Source organism: Pseudorca crassidens, chromosome 7 (genome assembly GCF_039906515.1).
Source record: "Pseudorca crassidens isolate mPseCra1 chromosome 7, mPseCra1.hap1, whole genome shotgun sequence".
Lineage (NCBI taxonomy): Eukaryota > Metazoa > Chordata > Mammalia > Artiodactyla > Delphinidae > Pseudorca > Pseudorca crassidens.
In genome coordinates this window covers 8144687-8169118 of record NC_090302.1, presented here as the reverse complement: position 1 = coordinate 8169118, position 24432 = coordinate 8144687, and the positions used below count along the sequence as shown (strand labels likewise).

At 54.0% G+C, this 24432-nt stretch overlaps 2 protein-coding genes across 3 annotated transcripts in view; one reads left to right on the top strand and one right to left on the bottom strand.

Annotated features, from left to right (window-relative positions):
* SH2D3C (SH2 domain containing 3C) overlaps positions 1-688 on the bottom strand; it is a 31665-nt gene extending 30977 nt beyond the window's left edge. Inside the window, exon 1 of one of the 2 annotated variants that reach the window (XM_067743225.1) lies at positions 552-688. In XM_067743225.1, coding sequence (XP_067599326.1) covers positions 552-588 — 37 coding nt within the window. In that variant the 5' untranslated portion in view covers positions 589-688. The remainder of the gene's footprint in view (positions 1-551) is intronic. The other variant, XM_067743226.1, reaches the window with a different exon arrangement.
* A 5999-nt stretch (positions 689-6687) lies between these two features.
* CDK9 (cyclin dependent kinase 9) lies at positions 6688-11292 on the top strand. Its single transcript, XM_067743224.1, has 7 exons — positions 6688-7376; positions 7834-7915; positions 8686-8776; positions 9139-9305; positions 9420-9591; positions 9751-9899; positions 10364-11292. Exons 1-7 carry the CDS (start codon positions 6937-6939, stop codon positions 10727-10729), a joined length of 1467 nt encoding a protein of 488 aa, XP_067599325.1. The 5' UTR covers positions 6688-6936; the 3' UTR covers positions 10730-11292.
* Positions 11293-24432: the final 13140 nt, after the last annotated feature.

Here is a 24432-nt window from a genome sequence, read left to right as displayed (position 1 = left end):
TGGCACCAGGAAGGGATCACCAACCTGGGGGAGAAGTGATGGGTGCGTGTGGCCCCTCACTGAGTTGCTCTGGGTCCCAGCGTCACTGCTGATGGGGACATGGGACAGGCTCTCATGGCACACACCCCTCCCCCCCGCCCCAGCCACAGCAACTCCCAGCCTGAGACCCCATGTGAACCAGGCCCAGAGGCAGGGGGTGGACTGCGTGGAGGTCTTCCCTGGCCCAGCCATGAGGTCAAAGGGAGCCAGAGGACACGCAGACGAATGGAGAGACTGAGAGTTGGGGTGGGGAGAGACAGAGAAGTAGAGACGGGAAGAGACAGACAAGAGAAGAACAGAGAGCCTAACCAGCTGGAGAGAGAGAGATACTGGGCCAGTGATGGAGAGATGGCAACTGGAAACTCAGAAGCAGAGGCCTCTGGAGAGAGGCAGAGATGGACAGAAAGAAAAACAGAAACGAGGTAGAGTGATGAAGAAGCAAATACAGAGAGGCTGAGATGGACGGACAGACAGAAGGATGAAGGACAGTGCAAACGGCACCCTGCACTCACTGAACTTTTTGCTGGCCTTCTTGGTCCCCTCCGTCATCTTGGCAAGTCGTGCAAAGCCCCCGGCTGGAAGGCAAGTGGCCACTTGAAGCTCTGGACATCAACGTTGAGATGCCTCCCTCACCTCCCCTTCCCCTTTCTCGCGCCCTCTCACTCGCTTCCTCTGTGTATTTTTAAACCAGTGAAACTCCCACAGCCCCACCCTCCCCATCCTCTCTGCAGGGGGCGGAGGCAGGGGCCTCCCCCAGTCCCGGCCCCTGTGGGCCTCCTCCTTGGCCTCGGCCTCGGGGAGGCAGGGGACAGACCGCAAGCGCGTGAGATCTGGAAGGTCTGGGAAATAAACCACAGACTCTGGGAACAGAGCCCACTGGGCTGGGGGCCTCTGGGGACCTGCCAACAGCTATCAGGGGGTCTGGCCAGCAGGCTGGGAGGGTGCAGGGAGTCAGACCTCAGGGCAGGGGGGTTTATTCTAAGCCTCAGTGCTGGGGGATGCACTGGCAGCGGTGGATAGGAGAGTGTCATGGTTTGGCCTGTGGGCTCTGGGACCACCCAGACCCAAATTCAAGTCTTGGCTGGCCGCTTTGTCACTGTGTGATCCTGGACTAGGGGACTCACCTCCCGGAGCCTCAGTTTCCTCTCTGTGAGTAGGGGGTATTTGCAATGCCCACCTCACAGAGCCCAGTGCTTGGTGCAAAGCCTGGCACAGAATCAGTGCCCACTACACTCCTTTTCAAGCTAGCAGGGACATGGCGATAATTTAGTCCACCACCCCATTGTACAAAGATAGGAAAACCGAGGCACAGACAGGCAGAAGGATTGCCCCAGGTCATACAGCGGGTTGGTGGCACAGACTGGGTTACAACTTGCCCTTTCAGGCCCCTTAGCCCACAGCCTGGTGTTTTTCCACCCTGCAACCCCCGTGCGTGTGTGTGTGTGTGTGTGTGTGCGCGCGCTTGCGCTTACATGGACAGGGCAGAGATGAGGAAACGAAACCTCTCCTACACAGGTTGTCCCTGACACCTGTGGAGGCTTTCAGCAGCTGCTGGGGGCGGTGCAGCTGAAAGACCAGGAGCTTCAAATCCTGGCTCTGAGTGCTGCTGACAAGTTACTTCTGCCTCTGAAGCCTCAGTCACCTAATCTCTAGAATAGGCACAAGTGTAAGGTATGCAGTCAACTCCCAGAGGCTCCAGCATGATTGAACATTATTATCCTGGCCCCAGGGCTGGCAACTGGGGCTGTGATAGGGGAAGTTCAAGGTCAGATGGGGCCCATCCTGCATCCTCCATAAAAATAATGACTACTAACGACTAACATTTTCTGGTCACTTAGTATGTGCGGCCACAGGGCTCAGTTCTTCTGCCCTAACAGGCAAATGTTGTTCTCTTGTCCTCATTCTACTGCCATGGAAACTGAGCCCCGCCCCCCGCCCAAAGTCAAGTTACCTGGAATTGGGATCTGCCTGTCCAGCTGTGGAGCCTGAGGTCCTAACTTCCACACTCATAGCTCCCACCATCTTTTGGCAGCTGGATGATAGACCTTGGCAGGGGAAGGGTCTGCTGAACCTTCTCGATGGGATGAGGGGGAACCTGAGGCCCTGGAGGGAAAAGGGACACAGCCTGTGAGACAGAGGCAGCAAACAGGCCTGGATGGGACAGGTGTTCAAAGTTCAAATGAAAGGATGGGATTTCTGGACCATGGCCTTAGGAGGATAAGGAGGGTACAACTCCAGCTCCCTCTACTGAGCACTGAGCATGAGCCAGGCATGGAGCTGGAAGCCCCTACAGGTCGTCACAGCCCTGTGAGATGATCCTGGTACTGTCCCATTTCACAGATGAGGGAACTGAGGCTAAAGAGGAGCAGAGACTAGACAGACAGACACCCAGGTGTTCTAACTCCCAGGCCAGTGTCCCTTCCCATCTCTGGGCTGTTGTCAGAAAAGGGAGAGGGGCCTGTGGCCTGGTGGTAGCTGGGGGTCTTCCCTGTGGGAGGTGGAAGGTGGGTTCCCCAGCTTCTCTTCCAAGAGGCAGTCACAGTGATTTGGGCTAACTGCTGAGGCTGTGGCATCAGCCAGTGCTGGCTTCCTGGCCAGGCCCACTCCCGACTTGCTCTGTGATCCTCCATAAGAGACTTTACCTCTCTGAGTCTCAGTTTCCTCATCTGTGAAATGGGGTCACAGTAGCCCCCACTTCCTGGAGTTGTTGGGAAGACGAAAGGAGCAAATGATGACCCGGGCCAGTACACTATGGCCTCAGCAAACCCTGGTGGTTGTTGCTGAGGGATGGGGGTGGTTCAGGCCAGGGGCAGACTGGCACAGGCCAGGAGAACCCCAGGGCAGGCACGTGGTGTGAAACCTGGGAGTCCCAGCCACGATGAGTCCCTGTTGCCGTGGTGGAGGGGCCTTGTCAGCGCCAGGCTAGCCCTGCCGTTGGCCCAGGTGCCAGGGCAGTTGCTGCATCCCTGAGAGGATGAATGGGGCTCAGTGTGGCAGCTCCGCTGAGCTCAGAGCCCTCTTTGTGCTGCCTCAAGTGGCCGTTGGGAGTGTGGCTGGGGACCTGCTGGCGGGTGGCTGTCCCCCAGGCCCTCCTCAGCCAGTGCTGGAGGCCAGCCCAGCCCCACTCTGCAGCACTGAACACACAAGTGCTTTCCCACCTCCAGGCCTTTGCTTGGGCTGGACCCGCACTCGGAATGCCACTTGTCCCTCCACTGGCTCTATCTTTTGCCTCCACTGAGTCCCTGAGGTCTGATTGAGCCATAGTGCCCCAGGAACGCTGCTCTGATTTCTGTCCCCTCCCTCCTTGCCCTCCGTCCTCCAAGTCTATGTCACAGTCGTCTGCAATCTGACCAGGTACTATCAGGGATTGGAGGCTTTCAATGTCATAGTCAAAGGTGTTGGACCCAGGCAAACCTGAGTTCAGACCCCACCTCAGGCAAAGTCACATCAACTCTCTGAGCTTCATTTTTCTCATCAGTAAAATTGGACAAATACAACATCCCTCACAGTATCCTGTGGCAATGAAATAACACGTTTATACTGAGAGTTATCATCTGTATTACATTCACTTTTGTCTTTATATGCATGTTCCAAACAGACCTCATGCTCCGTTGAGAGAACTGGCCTCATGCATCCATACTGGCCTCAGGCCTGCTATACTGTAGCACTCAGTAGATACCTTTCCCTAGCTTGACTCAGTTGTCTTATATTGGGGGACAAAGAGACCTGGCTTTGAATCCCAGCTCCATAGCTCCCTCGCTGCGTGGCCTTTGGCAGGCCACTTCACCACTCTGAACCTGTTTCTCCTTCTGTAACTTTGGCCCCATAATAACAACTTCCTAAGAGGGGTGCTATAAAGTTCTAGGGGTCTGACACATAACAACACGGGGCCGGGCACAGTCAGTACCCAGCCGATGTGGGCAGAATGTCCATGGGATTGCAGGGCTGTGGGCATCACACAGCCACTCTCTGTCCTGTATCCCCCTATCCAGTGACCCCTGTCTCCCCAGACAGACCGGCAGCCAAGAGCACCCCACCCCACAAGCCTTTCTTCTCTCAATATGCCCCGTACCCTGTTCCTACTCGGGGGAGGAAAACAGAGGGTCCAGGCCAGGGTCAAACAGCTGGCCAGTGGCTCCCTTTCCTACTCTGTGCCTCAGTTTCCCTAACTGCTAAATGGCAGCAGGACCAGAGGCTCTCTCAGAGCCTGGTCAGTCAATCGGCAAACATTCCTGAGTATTGGCCACATGCCCTGTTTTGCCAGCTTAGCTGATCATGGAAACAGGAAACATTTCCCTCAAACCAGCAAATCAGAAGTCAAAGTCAGTGAGAAATTGTCTCTGGCTAGGACCTAATTTCTTCTCACTTTCACCTGGGCAGCCTGCTGAAGGGCTTCTGACTGCTCCTGCCTGCATTCCTCCCCAAGGAAGGGCTGAGGGCCTGAGGCCCTGAGGGGAAGTGACTGGCGATGTCAGGGTTCAGGCCAGGGATGGTGGGGTGGAGGAGGTGACACCACCGGAACTTTTGCTGAGGCCTCTGCCCACAGGATGTGACTTAGCGAGGGCTCATGAGAAACAAGTAGGGGCCCCAGCCTGAGAGTCTGATGGTGGAAGCCACACAAGCCCATGGCAGACCTACCCCCTCCAATGCTACTATCCCCTCCCACACCTCCCACCGGCATCCAAGGCACCCAGCCAGTGGTGCTGTGACAAGACTGTGCCCTAACTCCACCCTCAGCCCAGATGGGTAGGGTCCTGACACGGGTAATTGCTTGGGGTTGGCACCAGACTGACCCGGTTCAAATATCAGTATGGCAACTGGCCGGCTATTTGACCCTGGCCAGTGACGGCACTTCTGAATTTCAGTCCTTCTGAGTACAATAGAGGTAATAATAGTGTAATATTGCTGAGTGAGAATTGAGATAATTCCCATAAAGTGGGAAGCGTACAGCTTGGACCATTGATTTTCCCTTGATAAATTGTACTTACTACAATTGTTATTTTCTCCCTCCTTGCCCTCCCCACCCCCAATTTAGCCAATGGCCACTCTGCTTCTAATAGTGTGCCCGTGAAGCTGACCCCAGATCACTCCCCGACATGCCTCAAACCCCTGCTGGTCTACACTGCCTTCAGGAGAGTGCTCTCTGCTCCTCATCTGACCCTCAAGACCTTACCTGGAAGGGTCCCCCATGGCAGAACAGGGTCTCTTGGGACACGAGGATCACCAGACCCATTCCTGACTGCTCCTACAAGGAAGCTTCAAGGCCAAGCCATGTGAGCTAAGAGGTGGAGAGCAACCGGGGAAAGGTACTGGGGTGCAATCAGAGAGCACAGCCCCGAAGGCAGGGAGGCCCGGGGGTAGGAAACAGTGTGGCCACAACCTACAAGGGAAGATGGAAAGAGCCCCAAATGTCACAATTTTGTTTTTCCTGAAGACAGTGGAGGGAAATACATACAGACTCCGCTTCAGAATGATCTGGTGGGTGCTCCGAGGGGGACAGATGGAGAGGGCAGACTGGGGAGGACAGGACTCAGGATCCATTGGCAGAGGACTGGAGAGGAGGGGCAGATTGAAGAGGTGCAGAGGAGTTGGAAAGACAGCCTTGTTGGGGGCTGGCTTTTGAGTAGGGCTGGAGGAAGAAAGAGGAGGCTCCTGGAGCCAGAAAGGTATCAGAAAGATGCTGGGGAAGGGCCAGGGTAGGGAAAGGGGGCACAGGACCAGAGAAGGAGATGGGTGAATGGTGGGCTTGGTGCCTGGCACATAAGGACAACAGGCCTCAAACAGCACGACTGCTGTCCTCCTGGACAGACTGTAAATAGCCTGAGTCAAGAGCACCCTCTTCAGACTCAGACAAGGTTCGAGTCCCAGCTTTGTCACTGTGTGACCTTGAGCAAATGACCTCACCTCTCTGAGCCTCAATGTGCTCTTCTGTAAAATTGGTTAGTGATCCTGATTATGGGGCTGTTGATTCAGGATTCAGCAGGAACTCCCAGCACTTCCTGAGCACACAAGGGTGCAGAGTAAATGCTAGCTACTTTTGTGACTACTGACCCGGGGCGCGACCAGCTCGAGCTCAGCTCAGGGGGGACGGGGGTCCTGTGGGTTTCATCCCTGCCTCCCGGAGAACAGGGGGTCCAGGGATGGAAGGCCTGGGCTTTGCTCGCTCGCCACCTCCAATGTCGCCGCGCCCCCTGGCGGCTGTCAGTTGCCATATCAACGGCGGGTAGCAGGGGCCCGGGGAGGCGGCGGTGGCGGCCGTTCTCTCCTCCCCAGGCCGGAGGCCGCTCCCTCGGCACCTCCCGCCTTCGCCTGTGAGGGGCTGCACCCCGAGCTGGGGAGGAAGGGGCTCCCCACGGCAGCTAGCATGTGTAGGTAAACTGAGGCACGCGGCGAGTCGCCTCGCAGCCAGGTGTAGAGCGCGGGGCCCCACCTCCGAAGGCGGAGGAGGGGCCGCGGGCGGTGACGCGCCGAGGGCGGCGGGCGGACAGGGAGCGGGCGGCGGCAGCGGGCAGCGGCGGGCGGCGGCGGCGGCGGCGGCGGCGGCGGCGGCGGCGGCAGGTGCGGCCGCGAAGGGTGGGAGGGAGGAGCGAGGGGGCGGGAGGAGGGGGAGGGGAGGGCGAGGCTGGGGCACCTCCCCCTTTATAACGCGCCCCCTCCCGGGCTCTCGGGCCGCCTCCTCATCGGCTCTTCCCGTCCGGCCCCCTCGCCCGGCCGCCCCGGGCCCGGGCCCGGCCAGGGAGCCCCCAGGCCGCGGCTCGGGGGCCGCCCCCCCGCCCCGCGCCCAGCGCAGCCTGGCGGAGGCGGTGCCGTCGGAGGAGGAGGAGCAGGGCACTGCGGCTGGCCCCGGATCGGGCGCCAGAGCGGCAGCGGCTTCGGCAGCGGCGGCGGCCCGAGCCGATGCAGCGGGACGGACCACCCCGAGCCCCAGCCCCGGCGCCCCGGCTCCCCGCGCCCCCGATCGGGGCCGCCGCCAGCAGTGGCGGCGGCGGAGGCGGGGGCAGCGGCGGTGGCGGAGGCGCCTCTGCAGCTCCAGCTCCTCCTGGCCTCTCGGGAACTACAAGTCCCAGGGGGCCTGGCGGCGGGCGGCGGGCGGAAGAGGTGGGGTCGGCGCCGCGAGGCCGGAAGTGGACGTGGAGGCGGAAGTGGCGCGGCCGCGGAGGGGCCTGGAGCACGGCGGCGGGACCCGGAGCGGGAGCAGCGACGGCGGCGGCGGCTGGAGGTGGCGGCGGCGCACTGGAGGCGGCCATGGCAAAGCAGTACGACTCGGTGGAATGCCCCTTTTGTGATGAGGTGTCCAAATATGAGAAGCTCGCTAAAATCGGCCAAGGCACCTTCGGGTAAGGCTTGGCCCCCAGGGACCGGGAGCCCTAAGCCTGCACCCCTCCGGGCAGACGTTGGGACGCCCAGGCCCGGGCCCAGTTGGTGGGGAAGCCATTTAGTCACAGACTTGTCCCGTGGTCTCGCTAGGCCGCGCCGCAGCCCGCCCGAGCCTGACAGAGCTGGCTCGCGGGGAGGAGCTTGAGGCCCTTGATGGGGGGCAGGGAGGGGTTGCAGAGAGGAGCATGTGAGTGGAACGGTATCTCTCCGTGAGACTCCCGGGTGAGGAGAAGGGGCAGAGGGAAGGAGGTAGAGGCTCGGAGAGGGACCGAAGACACCGCGTGGTGGGGTAGCCGAGTGCCCTGGGTACCCGGCCCAGCCCCGCCCGGATTCCCTTTCCTGTCCTCTGGTGGGGGAGGGGCGGGCCCTGCGGAAATGGCCTGAAGAGTCCTCTTGGGTCCCCCTCTCGGCCTGCAGGGAGGTGTTTAAGGCAAAGCATCGCAAGACCGGCCAAAAAGTGGCTCTGAAGAAGGTACTGATGGAGAATGAGAAGGAGGGGGTGAGTACGGGTGGGGTGGGCAGGTCGGCCAGCTCCCTTGGGCGTGAGGTTGGGTTTCCACCCTGCTGCTTCTGGGACTCTCACGTATAGGTTCAGTTTACGTGTTTGGAAATTTCCATATTCCAGGGAATTTGACTTCCAAGTTAAATCTTTTAATTCAAATGTTTTAAAGCTGCTTCATAGTTCATTCATAGGTGAATATGGTTGGTGGCAGGAGGGGGAGCCCATGCTTGCACGGAGTGCACCTTGGTTCCTGAAGTTAGGAAGGCTTTGAGCACTTTTTCTTTAGGGTTTAATTTTGTTGAATGTAAAATAATAATAAGTTATATGCAATGACTTTAAAAGGGTGACGTATTCACTTGAAAAACAACAGTGCCTTCCACCCCCCACGCCATCTTAGCTCTGGTCCAGCTTTCAAGAGACTTGCTTCTTTATTTTTGTATTTGTTAACCATCTCACAGTTAAACACAGGCATAGAGCTAAAACTTATAAGGTTGAAAAAACTTATAAGGTTGGAGCATTTAGTAACTAGTAATAGAGCATTTGTGTGAAGTATCGCTATTTCAATTCGTTGTCTGAAACCAGCCCCTTGAGGGATACATACTATTACACCCATTTTACAAATGTGGCATTTGAGACAGCTAATTTCAGAGCCTACGCTCTTACTCTGTCTCCCAACCTTTGACCCTTCCTGTGGACTCCCTGGCCAGTTCCTTGGTTTGTGGTGCGCTCACCCACTTCTGACCTTCTCCTGTCTTTTTCCCACCCAGTTCCCCATTACAGCCTTGCGGGAAATCAAGATCCTCCAGCTTCTAAAACACGAGAATGTGGTCAACTTGATTGAGATCTGTCGAACCAAAGGTAAGTTGTTCGGATCTCATCCCCATTTTCAGATGGAGGAAATGAGGCTTATTGCTTAAGGTTTTGTTTGCAAAAGTTGGAACTGGACATACTTACATTGCCTCTTCTTAACCCAGACGTACCAAGTGTGACTGCTTTCTGTGGCCCTTTCATCAGAGCAGGTGCCTCCTCGGGGCCTGCCGCAGTACCCAGCCCAGAGAAGGTGCTCAGAAAATATTTTACCTGTGAAGGAATTCGCACCTGGATATCCAGGGGTCCATAGGTTGGAGAGGGTAGGAGCTGCTTGTGGGAAAGTGAGTTGCATATGAGATTTTTGATTTTTTTCTTGTCCCTCTCTGTCCCCCTCATTCTTCCGGTCTCAGCTTCCCCCTATAACCGCTGCAAAGGCAGTATATACCTGGTGTTTGACTTCTGCGAGCATGACCTTGCCGGGCTGCTGAGCAACGTCTTAGTCAAGTTCACACTGTCTGAGATCAAGAGGGTCATGCAGATGTTGCTCAATGGTCTCTACTACATCCACAGGAACAAGGTGGGGGCCAGAGTAGGGGAGGAGAGACCAAGGCTTGGGCTGGCCTTTGCTCTCACTGTGGGGTGGGTGTGGCTAAAGGACCCTCGGGAACCCTCGCCTTTGTGCTTCCTGCAGATCCTGCACAGGGATATGAAGGCGGCTAATGTGCTCATCACCCGCGATGGAGTTCTGAAGCTGGCAGACTTTGGGCTGGCCCGGGCCTTCAGCCTGGCCAAGAACAGCCAGCCCAACCGCTACACCAACCGTGTGGTGACGCTCTGGTACCGGCCCCCGGAGCTGTTGCTCGGTGAGGACTCTCCCGAGCTGGCAGAGGGAAGCAGGGGCTGGGCACTTACCCGGCCTCAGCCCCCCGCTGCCAGGGCTTCTTGAGCCCCCGGCCCGGGGGCATTGCCTCTCAGGAGGCTGTCGGGCTCAAGGGGCCCTCCTGGTGTGCTCTTCTTCTCAGGGGAGCGGGACTACGGCCCCCCCATTGACCTGTGGGGCGCTGGGTGCATCATGGCAGAGATGTGGACCCGCAGCCCTATCATGCAGGGCAACACAGAGCAGCACCAGCTTGCCCTCATCAGCCAGCTCTGTGGCTCCATCACTCCTGAGGTACGGAGTCGGGCTGCAGACAAGTCTCCCTGGCAGGGGAGGGGTGGTTGCTGGATAGAGGAAAAGCTCCATTCTGGAGAGGTTGCTGGTGGTTGGTTGGGGTCTGCTGTTTAGAGCCACACAGACTGTTCAAGTCTCGGCTGCATCCCTTTAGTTCTGTGGCTTTGGGGAGAGCGTCTGAGCCCCTCACTTGAGAGCTGAGCTGCTCTGCTGTGAGACAACTGTGGTTCTATCAGGCTTGGTGCACATACGCCAGACAACTCGTGTCAAAGAGCCCGGTACTTGGCGTTTGCCAACTATGTTGTTCCTGCTGCTTTCACCTTGGAGGGGTCAAGTTTGCCCTCCAGGGGCGGTCTGGGAGCTTCTGAACGGAGAGCGTTTAGTCCCTTCAAGTGCTTGACCGGTGGACCAGCCTCGCACCCCCTGAACTGACTACATCCTCTTTTCCATGCCTCCCACCCCAGGTGTGGCCAAATGTGGACAAGTACGAGCTGTTTGAGAAACTGGACCTGGTCAAGGGCCAGAAGCGGAAGGTGAAGGACAGGCTGAAGGCCTATGTGCGTGACCCCTACGCACTGGACCTCATCGACAAGTTGCTGGTGCTGGATCCCGCCCAGCGCATCGACAGTGATGACGCCCTGAACCACGACTTCTTCTGGTCCGACCCCATGCCCTCGGACCTCAAGGGCATGCTCTCCACCCACCTGACGTCCATGTTTGAGTACCTAGCACCACCGCGCCGGAAGGGCAGCCAGATCACCCAGCAGTCCACCAACCAGAGCCGCAATCCCGCCGCCACCAACCAGACGGAGTTTGAACGCGTCTTCTGAGGGCCGGCCGCTGCTGCTTCTCATTAGGGCCGTTGTTTTATTTTTCCTTCTGCTCTGTGACTTGTGTTGTGGAGATTTGGGGGCATTTGAGTTTTTTCTCTAGTGCATATTTTATTTAATCCCCACCCTGGGCATCAGGAACCAGCTGAGCAGACTGGAGCAGAGCTTTGGCTGAGAGTCCGGGAAGGCACTTGGGCTGCCTCACTTCGTTCCCTGGCTTTTGGGGTGATGCCCAGAGGGTCTCCATTTACCTTAGGACAGGAGTGAGATGGGAGGAAAGGCGCACCCCACCGGTGACTTTCTAAGAGATCCCAGCATGCTGGGAGGAGGGGACAGGTCCCTCACCCATCCCCAGCCCTTCTCACGGGATGAGAAGCTGGCGTGGGGGACAGAACCAGCCTTGGGAATGGGCTGCTCTTGGCCTAACCCTCAGAAGCTCTGGGGCTGGCAGAAACTCTTGGTTTCTTCAATAGGACAATTTTATCGTGTTTGTTCAGTTGTTCAGAGACATTCCTGGTTGCAGATTGGTCAGTAACAATTAAAGTTGACTCTTTTTCAGTAAATGACTGTGTGCTCTGTGCTATGTTCAGACCCCCAGCTCTTAACCCTGTAGCTGACCTTTGAGATTTGATCTGTCAAGTCTTGGTTCTTTTCTTTGACCCAGTTCATGTCCCGTGACGTACCTTCAGAGGACTTTGTCTTCTCTGTTTTTCTCTTGAGTACCTTCCAGAACATTTGCCATCATGCTCCCCGCCGGGCAGGTACCATGATGCTCCCTTGCTCCTCCTCTCCACTCAGTGTCCGAGGAAGTGGGGAGACATGAGAAATGGGGCTTAGTCTGCTGATGAGGGAACTGGAGGTGGCCTGCTGTGAGCTACATCTGCAGCGGTGACTGGGGTGGGGGGGGCGTGGGGGTGGAGGCACAGTCCGCTGCGGCTGACACACGTTCAGACTTGACTCACGAGCACGGGAGGCTGCAGAGGCTCCTACTCAGTGGAATGACAGTAGTCAAATCTGTAACTTGCAAAACTTCTCAGGCTGCTGAACAGAGGGTGCAAGAGAGGAAATGACCAGAGAAGCTGAAGGATCCCCAGGGGCTTGGGGAGGTGGCAGTAGCCTGGATTAGGGTGGCAGGTGGGCAGGAGGACAGAATAGTTAGTGGAAGATTGGATCGTGAGGGTTCAGAGCTGGGACCCTTGGAGGAGCAGCACATTCTGGGGGATACATTTCCTGCGAGTCTGAAGTTGGGGACAGCCACGCATGAGGCAAATTCTACATTCTGTCGGGTGGGAGTCCTCTTAGAGGGACCTGGGAAGGAACGTTGGCAAAACCTTTTACCACAACTCTCCTTTGCTTGTAGGTATTAACTTAGACCACAGCTTCACAAAAGGCCAGTGAAAGTAAGAAAAAAAATCTTGACTAGTATTTGTTTCTTGGGGCTGCCAAACATGGTGGCTTAAAATAACAAACTTATTTTCTCAGATCTGGAGGTGAATTTCTGAAATCTGTAGGTGTCATCGGCAGGGTTGTTTCCTTCTGGAGGCTCTGAAGGAGAATCTATTCTAGCCCCGAGCCTAGGAAGCCTTCAGAGTACTCCACAGAGGGGGACACAATCATGATTTTTAAAAACTCACGGTGGGAAACAGTATGGAGATTCCTCAAAACTAAAAATAGAACTACCATATGATCCAGCAATCCCACTCCTGGGCATATATCCAGACAAAACTATAATTCAAAAAGATATATGCACCCCTATGTTCATAGCAGCACTATTCACAATAGCCAAGACACGGAAACAATCTAAATGTCCATCAACAGATGAATGGATAAAGGTGTACGTATCTACAGTGGAATACTACTCAGCCATAAAAAAACGAAATGCCATCTGCAGCAACATGGGTGCAACTAGAGGTTATCATACTACGTGAAGTAAGTCAGGAAGAGAAAGACAAGTGCATATGTTATCACTTACATGTAGAACCTAAAAGAAGACACAAATGAACCTATCTATGAAACAAAAAGAATCAGGGACGTAGAGAATAGACTGGTGGTTGCCAAGGGGGCAGGGGTGGGAGAGGGTTGCATTGGGAGTTTGGGATTAGCAGATGCAAACTAGTATATACAGAATGGGTAGACAACAAGGTCCTACTGTATAGCACAGGGAACTATATTCAATACCCTGTGATCAACCATAATGGAAAAGAATATGAAAAAGAATATATACATATATATATATACACACACATATATATATAACTGAGCCACTTTGCTGTACAACAGTAATTAATACAGCATTGTGATTCAACTATACTTCAATAAAAAATAAATTTAAAAAAATACCAATAAAAAATGAAAAAACTCACAGTGACTATGTTGAGAAAAACTAAGGAGGTAAAGATGGAAGCAGGGAGGTTGGTTAGGGCTATTGTAATAATCTGGGCAGAAGATGATGGTGGCCTGGACCAAGCTGGTCATGAAGCTGGTGGTGAGGAGTGCTTGGATGTATAGGTTACTGTGAGGGCAAATCATTCAGATTGGATGTGAGTTTGAATGAATGAGGAGTTGAGAGTCCTAGGCTTTGGCTGGAAGGAGGACGGAGCTACCATCCTTGAGACAGAGAAGGCTGCAGCTGGTCAGGCTGGATTGTGGTTTTTGGGCAGTTTTTGTTTTTCTTTTGGCCACGCCACGTGCATGTGGGATCTTAGTTCCCCGACCAGGGACCAGGGATCGAACCTGTGCCCCCTGCAGTGGAAGGCACAGTCAACCACTGGACCACCAGGGAAGTCCCTGGAGCACGGTTTTTCAATGGTAAATGGGAGGTTGACAGATGGACATCCAGGTTGAGTTGGCAGGTATATACCTGAACTATATATATAATTCAGAGCCCCCCAGAGTCTAAACACACCTTTGGGAGTTGCCAGCCTGGTGGTTTTTAAAGTCCCAACGCAGGATGAGATCACGTGGGAAGAGCGGAGTAGGGAGACGTGGTCCACTGGGACACTCCAGTGTTCAACAAGCTTACATGTAGGGTAATGTAGGGTAATGGCCGTCCCACAAGCTGCACGGCATGGCCAAAAAAAAAAAAGAGAGAGAGAGAGACCATAGGAAGAGTGAGTTCCAGAAGCTAAGGGACAGAGGGTGTTTTTGAGACATGGTAGTGATCACCTAGACAAGTGCTTTCGATGGGCCAGGAAGATGGGGGTGAAGACTGACCGTCAGGTTTAGCCACACTGACCTCAGTGATGACTTTGGCAAGAGCCGTTGGGTGGATTGCTTTGGATGAAGCCCTGCCGAGAGGAGTAGGCTCACTGGAGAACAGGAGGAAGGGGACCAAAGACAAGAAGTAGCAGTAATCTACAGTAAAGGAGGATTAGGGAAGGAGCTGGTCTTGTATATTCTAAGACGGGAGCCAGCACGTCATGGAATGACCCACTAGAGAGGGCACGTGTTGATTCTTGTCCTGTACACAGAAGAGCCACGTGGCCCAGTGTACAGTGGCCACACCAGGACTAGAACCTGAAAGGCCATGCTCCAACCCTGTTCTCTGCTACCTCCACCCAGTGTGTCCATGATGTTCAGGGCAGCCTTGCTTGGGGAAAAGGTGGAAAAGCATAAACCTCCACCAGCTTCAATAAGTTAGAGCGTGCAGAGTCACTGCACATCCGACCCCTGACTCACAGGTCTGGGTGGGGCACCTCTAACAAGCTGATGGGCGATGCTGCCTTGCTGGCCAGGATCTGGGTGGCACAGGTAGAGCACGGCCCTGTGATGGGATGCTGGGCCGCCACGTGAAAGGACGAAGTATATACACTATGACAGAAAGACGTTCCAAAGACAACAGGTGGATTGGGACTTCCCTGGTGGTCCAGTGTCTAAGACTCCACGCTCCCGATTCAGGGGATCCGGGTTCCATCCCTAGTCAGGGAACTAGATCCCACACGCAGCAACTAAAGATCCTGCGTACCACAACTAAGACTTGGCACAGCCAAATAAATAAAATAAATATTAAAACAATAACAACAACACAAAGACAACAGATGGAAAGAGCAGGTTATGAAATATCTCCTGCTTCTGCAGGAGTGTGATGGAAGCAATCACACTGAAACGTTACCCAAGGTTATTTGGGGTGGTTCTGTCCTTTATGCTTCTCTGTGTTTTCTTATATTTCCTGAATTAATATTTTTACTCATGCAATTAAACTGTATTTTAAAACGACCAAAACAGGCCCTAAACCCTGGAGCTTCTGGCTCTGAGCTCTCCCCACCCCCCCATCTCCCCATAGAACACCCCAGAGAGGAGGCTGGGACTAGCCGGGTAGGTGTGGGTATGACCCCTTCAGCCTTGCACCCTGGGGTGATGTGGTGTCATCCCCATCTGTGGAGGGAGGTGCGGAGCCAGGAATAAATGCTCCCAGAGGGCAGGGCCTTGTGGAGGCATCACCCGGAGGCAGCCTGGCACCTGGGAGTCTCCCAAGTGCAGGAGTGAGTCAGCTAGCGGTCAAGCAGGTGGCTGGAAAGGCTGTGGAAATGGGAACGGCCTTTGCCAGCTCGTCTGGACAGGCCCTCGATGTCACCCTGCAGGCCGAGGACTGGGTCTGTGTCCTGGCATCTTTTTGATCAAATGATTTGGTGACACAGCCCTCACCCTGGCAGGCTTGGACGCCTTAGGTCAAGGGCACCCCGTGTCCTATCCCCCCTCCCCAGGGATCCCAGCTCGGCAGGGCCAGGGAAATGGCCGTAACGGTAAGGAGAGGTAAGGAGAGGGGTGGGCTGTGATAAGAGAGGCCAGATAAAGCCAGCCCCACTGGGCAGAAAGCCCAGCCCCAAGGTCCGGAAGTCTCCCAAGTGCCCCCTCCCTACACACCCCGTTCTGCCTGCTCACCTTTAACCTCCGCCGGTTGTTATTTAACTCACAGGGAGGTCCTGACTAGTCCTGCGCTCAGAAAACAGCCAGGGAGGCCGAGAGATCCCTGGGCTGATCCCGGGATGAGAGCAGAGACCTATCAGGGAAGACCTGCCTCCCAGCACACTCCCCACCCCCCCTCACCCAACATCAGGGTGGGAGAAGGCTACGAGGTCTTAGAAATCCCCCCGACTTCCCCATCCCCTCTCTGGCCCAGCCCAGGGCAGGCTTGGCAGGGGTACCCACACCTATGTGTCACTTCGTGCCCCTGCCGGTCATGGAGCGGAAAGCCCAGGGATGAGAGGTACCAGGTCCCTGGCTACCTCCTGGCCAGTGGCTGAGAAGCTCTGGTGGGAAGCACCCATGGAGCGGCCGGGCCCATGCGGGGGTCCTCTCTCGGCTAGAGCTGCCTCCTTCCAGGTAGGAGAACACGGTGACCTTGGACAGGGGGCCTGCCTCTCTAAACTCTTCCTTTGTACAAAGGGTGTAAATAGCCCCCAGGGATCCAAGGCCATTAGTGATGATATTAACCCCACACTTTGCGGGGCCCCAAGGGAAAAATCTTGTCATCATAAGCCTTGTTCTGAAGGCCTGGGGTGGTCAAGGGCCGCCCCCCCCCCGCCACAGGCCTCATAGCCCCCCTTCCGTCCAGCTGGAGGCGTCACAGAAGCTCCCACCCAGTGTGGGCGTGGGAAGTTCTGGAGGGAGGTCTCTAGGGGAGACCCGGCGGCCGGCGTGGGAGGTGGCAGAGGCCGTCTCAAGGGTCCTCCTGCGTGCCAGGCCCCGTACACCCACTGGTTTTCTTCTGATTTAACTCTCCGGACTGATCTGTGAGGAAGGGCTGTTAGCTCCATTTTGATGATAATAATTAATAATGATAATAATAATAATGGCAACATTGATCGAAGTGCTTACTACCTGCTGGGCCCTGTGCGCATTGTCGTCTGCGTTTCATGGATCTGAGACCATTATTATCTGCATTTCATAGATGTGGAAGGTGCAGTTAAGAGCATTTAAGGACTCGGCCTGTTAAAGATTCCTAACCTCGCTCATGTGTGGAGACCTTGCTCTGTGCTCTGGGCCCAGCCCTCCCTCATTCACCTCCTCCGGCCCTCTGAGGCAGGAAGGACTGTGTCCACCCGCTTTATAGATGAGGAAACAGGGTTTCAGGGGGCGAGGAGACTGGCCGAGGCCGAGGCCCGCCAGCTGGGAAGCTGCAGAGCCAGTCCCTGGTGGAGACCAGCCAGAGCTGGAGATGGGAACCCTGGGCTGGGCTACAAGAGTCTAGGTTCTGTCAGACACTAGACAAGTTGCTTAGCCTCACCAAGCCTCGGTTTCCTCCTCTGTAGAATGGGCACCACGAGGCAGTGCCTCCCTCCCTCTTCGGGATGGCCGTCCGACGCCCTGCAGCAGCTCAGCCAGCGTTCCCAGGGGCTGCACGCCTGGCAGGCCACTTCTCCCCAGACCTCGTGTCAGACAGAGCCTTCTGCCCAGCAGCAGAGGAAGGGCAGCCCCAGAAGCCAGGGTTTGGGAGCTATGGCCTCTGCAAGTTCACCCAGGCCCCCTTACTCTAGAGGCCAGAACCCTAGAGAGGTGAGGTGACCTGTCACACGGTGTGACCCCCTCACCAGGGGGGAGAAAACTGAGGGTGGCCCCAGGGGCTGGGGAGGGTTGGCATTTCACAGGACTCCTCATCACCAGCAGGGCCACCCTTTGAACTGAGAGCTGGCTCGAAGCCAGAGCCCAGTTGACCAGATGACCAGGCACGTCCAAGGGCACAGGGCAGGTGGGGGCGGGGTCCAGGGGTGCCCTGGGTGCAGCGTGGGGTGTTACAGACTCCTGTGAATGACTAAGCCACTTCCCCTGTTAGACCTTTGTTGCCTCCCCTGAGAAATGGGTCCTGCCCGGAACAGAACCTTCCTCACGGGGTGAGTGTGATGATCAAACGAAATATATGCGTGTAAATGTCTCTGCACAGCGCTGCTGTCTAGAAAGAACTCACATTAACTGTTATTTAAGAAAATCCATATTATATAAAAAAATAAAAAGCCAGGGATTCCCAGCTTGATCAGAGGGGCTAAGTGTGGAATCAAAAGGAGCTGGAGGGCTTCCCTGGTGGCGCAGTGGTTGCGAGTCCGCCTGCCGATGCAGGGGACATGGGTTCGTGTCCCGGTCCGGGAAGATCCCACATGCCGCCGAGCGGCTGGGCCCGTGAGCCACGGCCGCTGAGCCTGCGCGTCCGGAGCCTGCGCTCCGCAACGGGAGAGGCCACGGCACTGAGAGGCCCGCGTACCGCAAAAAAAAAAAAAGGAGCTAGAACTGAGCTGAATCCTTGAACCAACTTGCTAGTTGGTGACCTTCACAGGTGATTCCTCTCCTCTTGTCCTCAGTTTCCTCACCTGTAAAATGGCAAGGAAGAGGCTCAGTTAATCTTATACCCCAGGGAGCAGGTGCTGAGGACAATTGTGGTTGCAGAGTGTGATAAAAAATTGAGAAAAAATATTCCACGCTTTTTTTTCCCTCTGAAAATTGGTAAGACACCTGCTCTCAGTTTGAGCAGAGAAGGGCTTGGCCAGCTTGGAGAGCATTCAGACCCCTCGGAGAGGTGGCAGAGCTGAAACCAACCTTTCTGTGATGTGGCCCACCTCAAGACCCCAGGCCACATGTCCGGTGCCCTCCAAAGGGCCTTCTTGGCCATGAGTGGGGACCCCAGGAGCACCCCAGGAGCATCCAGGAGCCACATCTGCTTCCAGATCAATTCAGGTCCCTTGCTGGCCTCAGTGTCCCCAACTGCTGACCGAGACGGTTGGTCAAGGAGAGCTCTGAAGTGCCAGCCACCCAGTGTGGAAGAAATCATTCATTCTTCTTCCCACTTACGCATGTTCCCGGGGGAAGAATTATAAGACACATACAAGTAAAAGGAAGGTAAAAGTCACCTCTTGGGAATTCCCTGGCTTCCCAGTGGTTAGGACCCGGAGCTCTCAGCACTGTGGCCCAGGTTCAATCCCTAGTTGGGGGACTAAGATCCTGTAAGCCATGCAGTGCGACCAAAAAAAAAAAGTCACCTCTAAATAAATTTTTTTTTTTTGCGGTACGCGGGCCTCTCACTGCTGTGGCCTCTCCCGCCGCGGACCACAGGCTCTGGACACGCAGGCCCAGCAGCCACGGCCCACGGGCCCAGCCGCTCCGCGGCACGTGGGATCCTCCCGGACCAGGGCACGAACCCGTGTCCCCCGCATCGGCAGGTGGACTCTCAACCACTGCGCCACCAGGGAAGCCCTAAATAAAATTTTTAAAAAAGAAAAAAAATATATGTATATATTAAAAAAGCACCTCTAGCCTCACCGCTCAGAGCTCAGTACAGTTACCATCTGGGGAAGTAACACTCAGGCTGTTTTCTAAATTATAATTATTTTAACAAAAATGGAATCCTACTGTCCATACTGTCTCATCAGCAGGTTTGTTCCCTTAAGAGTCTTCTTAGATCGAGATTTATAACACTCTTAGAAAATGTTTATTTTGAAATACTAATACAATCATGTGGTTCAAAATTCAAAAGGTACAAAAGGGTAAATGGTGAAAAGAATGTGGCAAGAAGGTGCCGTTTGAGCAGAGACCTGGAATGATCATGAATCGGTCACGTGAACTTTGAGGGGAAGAACATTCCAGGCAGAAGGAACCCCAGTGCGAAGGCCCTGAGGCTCTGTCACGCATTCACTCTGTGTGACCTTTGGCTGGCTGCGTAACCCATCTGTGCCTCAGTTTACCATCTTCACAAGGAGGATAATCACAGTACTCCTAAAGCTGTTGGGAGGATTAAATGGGCACTTTTAACGCTAGGTGCTCACAGGTGTGGACTTTCACAAAGGGTGGGCATGAGCTTGGCATGGTTGTGAATCAGAGGAGGACAGCAGGGCTGGGGGCGGCAATGGTTAGAGATGGTAAGATCAGAAGTGTGGACCTCATCCTAAGTGCAGTGGGAATCCACTGGAAGATTTGAAGCAGGAGAGACGAGATCTGGGTTTCTTTAAAAATGATGGAGAATGGTTATGGTTGTAAGGGTCGAGAGGAACAGCAGGAAGGAGGCTAGAGGGTAGACCTGCAGTGGCAGCCTGAGATGCCACTGGAGGGATGGGAGTGGCTCCTGGAGAGGCTGGGGTGGGGGGGCCTCAGGGGTGATGGGGAGGGAAACCCAGGGTGAAGTCCAGCTTTAGACCTGAGCCCCTTGGTGGATGGTGGAGCTGTCCTCTGTGCTGGGAAGGTCTGGGGAGCAGCAGGTTTTAAGGCAGAAATGCCTGCAGACATCAGGAGGTCACCAGATGCTCATGTCGGTAGCTCAGCGAAGAGGGACATTTGAAAGTCAGACATCATCATAGAGCCAGGACAGCAGGGACCACCTTGGAGAAAGGCGTGAGCCCCTGGCCGCCAAGGTGAGGAGATTGGAAGGGAGAAGGCGGGGCCAGTAAGGCACAGCCAGCAAGGAAGAAGGAGAATGGGGAGGGAGGTGTCGGGGAAGCCCAGAGAACAAAGGGTTTCAGGAAGGAGGGCGTTGTCAGGTCATCAACCGTGTCACCTGCCACTGGAGAGCGATAAACAGAGCATGTGGGGCTCTGAGCACAGTTCCAATTGTTTGTTTCCTCAGGGTCATTTTTAGAAGTAGTAGAATTGCAGCCTCAAAGGGAGGCCCGTTTCTAAGGTGGCAAGGATAAGGAGAGGCTGTGCTGCTGAGGATATGGAATTCTGTTTAAGGCAAGTTTCTTTTCACCCAGTGACAGAAAAGTATTTTCTTGTAGGTCACTGGATATGAATTGATATTCAGAGGTGGGGAAGTCCTTATGTATATCGGAGGGACAGAACCCTGGTGTGGCCATCAGAAATGTACCTCCCTTCTGAATGCTAGGCTTCTGCGTAAACCTGCCTATGAGACTGAACCTCCCTTGGTCTCCATAGAACCCTGGATGGGGGCGGCGAAGGGGCAGCAGGACTCCTCTAGTCCAGGCTCTCCGGAGTGCGGTGGCCTTTGGAGGCTCTTGTCCTCATCAAGATCCCCCTAGAAATTATGACCTGGGACAGAACTCATTTCAACCCTTGTTCTGCTAAGGAGGAGACTGAGAGTCAGGATCAGAGAGAGGAAGCGAATTGCCCAAGGTCACACAGCGCATTGACAGCAGATTGACCAGACAAGTGGTAGAGAGTAGGGGCACGTGTTAGAGGCAGAAAACCTGGGTTTGTATCTTGGCTCTGCCGCATACTGCCTGTGTCACCCTGAGTGAGTTGCTTACCCTCTGTGAGCCTCCATTTCGTTACCTGTAAAGTGGGGATAATCTCTAATTCATACAATTCTTGTGAGGATTTAAAAGAGATTGCAGGCCTTCCCTGGTGGCACAGTGGTTAAGAATCCGCCTGCCAATTCAGGGGACATGGGTTTGAGCCCTGGTCCGGGAAGATCCCACATGCCGCGGAGCAACTAGGCCCGTGTGCCACAACTACCGAAGCCCGCACGCCTAGAGCCCGTGCTCTGCGACAAGAGAAGCCACCGCAATGAGAAGCCCGCGCACCACAACGAAGAGTAGTCCCTGCTCGCGGCAATTAGAGAAAGCCCATGCACAGCAAGGAAGACCCAACGCAGCCAAAAATAAATAAATAAAATAAACGAATTTATTAAAAGAAGAGAGAGATTGTAATGCCAAGTACAGGGATAAGTGCTTAATAATAGCTAAGGGCTTCCCTGGTGGCACAGTGGTTGAGAGTCCGCCTGCCGATGCAGGGGACATGGCTTCGTGCCCCAGTCCGGGAAGATCCCACATGCCACGGAGCGGCTGGTCCCGTGAGCCATGGCCGCTGAGCCTGCGCATCCGGAGCCTGTTCTCCGCAACAGGAGAGGCCACAACAGTGAGAGGCCCGCGTACCGCAAAAAAGAACCCACCCAAAAAAGCAAAGAGGAAGAGCTTAGGGGAAGGGTGTTTCAGACAGAGACAAATGGAGGTGGAAGAGGCCAAGGCCAATTTCTGAAGTCCTTTCCAGCTGTCATGATGAGGCAGGAGAGGGGACAGTAACTCAGGCAGATCTGAATTTAGAAAGCCCAGCATGGTGCCTTTGCTGACCTCTTGTGTGGCTCCAAGCTGCCTCTATCCCTCTCTGGGCCTCAGCCTCCTGCCCCTACAGCCTCTAATCAGGGGTTGCAAATATTCGTTCTTCATAAGTTTCATTCTTTACTATTCTCTTGCCCCCTGGGCAGGGCACTTCAAGAGCAGAGCCTTGTCATCTGTCCCCAGAACACAGTGTCCCCAGCACCCAGCCCAGGTCTGGCATAGAGACAATTTCTCATCAAATGAATGAGGGAATGGATGGATTCACATCCTTTCCCCTTGGGAGGGTGTGGGTTGAAGCAGGAGCCCTGGCCCCTCACTTACCCTCCACACATGCCTGCAGACCTGCCTCACGTGGGTGGACACTGACCTCCTTGCCAGTTTCTCTGTGCCCTTGTTTTCTTTGCTTTGCTCTCCAGACAATGGCTTTGTTTCTATTGTTCTTTATGGAGAACGAGAACACCTCAGTGGCTAACAAAAGGCTCACAGTGGCTCTCCAGGTGCCCTATTAAGATGCCTTTGATTTTCTCCTTTATACATTTCTCTGTTTTCTTCTACAAACATCTGTGGCTTTTCAAATAAAAAGCAATGATGCAAAAGAGAGGAGTGGACCGCTAAAGAAATACAAATGACTTTTAAACATAAGAAAAATGCTCACCCTCCTTCACAATAAAATAAACGCAAATGATAACTACCCTGGGAATCCACTTTTCCACCCATGCAATTGGCAAGATCAAAGTTGGCTAACAGTGTGTGTTGGTGAGGAAGCAGCTGGCTCATGCCCTGCAGGGGCATGGGGGTGGAAACCAGTCAGTGTCCCTCTGGAGGACAGCGTGGCAATCTGTATGAAAGTGTCAAATGCAAATCACCTTTGACCTAGCCATTGCACTTCCCGGAATTTATCCATCAGATGTGCTCACACATGGAAGAAATGATGTTACCCACCGTAACATTACTTGTGATGGCAAAATATTGAAAACCTAACTGTCCATCAGTAGGAGACTGGCCAAATACACGACAGTACTTCTTCAACAAGGAGTACTATGCAGTTTTGAAAAAACAAATTAGCCAATGGGGCAGCTCTTATGTGCCAACACAGTCCAGAATAAGGTCCAGGATATAAAGATATGTGGGAAAAGTACAAGGCAGACTCATGTATATAGTCTTCTGCTATCTTTGAGTATAAAAGGGAAATCAAAATATATTCGTATTTGCTTATAAGTGCATAAAATGTCTCTGGAAAGATCACAAGAAACATAACTTTGCTTTGGGGCGGGGAATAAGGATGCTGAGACCTGGAGTGGGAAGGAAGCTTTTCTCCTTTTTGTACCTTTGACTATTTGAATGATATGCTGTATCATCCATCCAAAAAAAAAAAATTTAGAATTTCAAAACAAAATAAAAAGTAAGGAAAAGTTTGAATAAGGAAAAGAAAATAAATCTATTCTGTCCCCTCCCCTTTTAAATTTCCTGGCGTCACTGGCTATGAAAATTGTCGTTGGAGGGAATTCCCTGGTGGTCCAGTGGTTAGGACTCGGCACTTTCACTGCCAAGATCCTGCAGGCCACGCGGCACGGCCAAAAAAAATTTTGTCCTTGGAGACCATGGAGGAAGCAGAGGTCTAGGGGACAGGTGCCATGCCCAAGGCCACTGGGTGACTTTGCCAAGGCTCCAGTCACTAGTTATAATTTCCTGCACAACTGGGATGATACCAGATAGGATCCCTGGAATTTTCTGTGCTGTTTCTTGCCTTCTGTGTCTCTACATCTATTTCTGTTTCCAACTTGAGCTGAGGTGTGTAGTTCAACGATTTTTTTTTTTTTTTTTTTTTTTTTTTTTTTTGCGGTACGCGGGCCTCTCACTGTTGTGGCCTCTTCCGTTGCGGAGCACAGGCTCCGGACGCGCAGGCTCAGCGGCCATGGCTCACAGGTCCAGCCACTCCGCGGCATGTGGGATCTTCCCGGACTGGGGCACAAAGCCGTGTCCCCTGCATCGGCAGGCGGACTCTCAACCACTGCGCCACCAGGGAAGCCCCTCCACGATTTTTTAGGACTGTTGAGTTCACCCCACCCTAGAGAAGGGCTGTATCAGGCCAGAGGGGAGAACTGACAGGACTGCTTTGCTCAGAACAAAGGGAAAGAAATCAGTTAAGATTCAGGAAAGTAGGCAATGGGATTTTCCAATAAGAAATTGAATTACATTTAGAAGACAATAAAATGGTTCTAAGGAGGGATGAAAAGGTCAGATTTGCACTCATCCAAATGAGGAGGGAGTCTCCCCCCTGGGATCTCATTTTCCCAGGGATCTTATTCTTGGAAGAATGGCCGAGAGCCCCAATACCCGCTGTTACAAATGAATCAACTGGGGCCACCACTAATAGATCAAGAAAAAAATACTTCCCATATAGAGGACAGAACTGAGGACTCACATCTGTGATACCCAAAGTGCTTTATAATTGACAATAAGGTGCTGAACAGATGTTGGAAATATATATAGGCCAAGGATGAGTGAGAGGCAGTTTACTAAAATAAATGCCTGGAAAGATGTTCAACTTCACTGCAGCCAGGGAAATGCAGAGTACAAATGACAGGGTACTCTACACCCAGTCGTCTGGGGGACATTCTGGAAGAGGGGGGCTCTCCTCACACTACACAGCTGGTGGGCTGCAACGTTTACAAGTGTTGGCGGGAAGGAATGCAAACACCCCTGGAC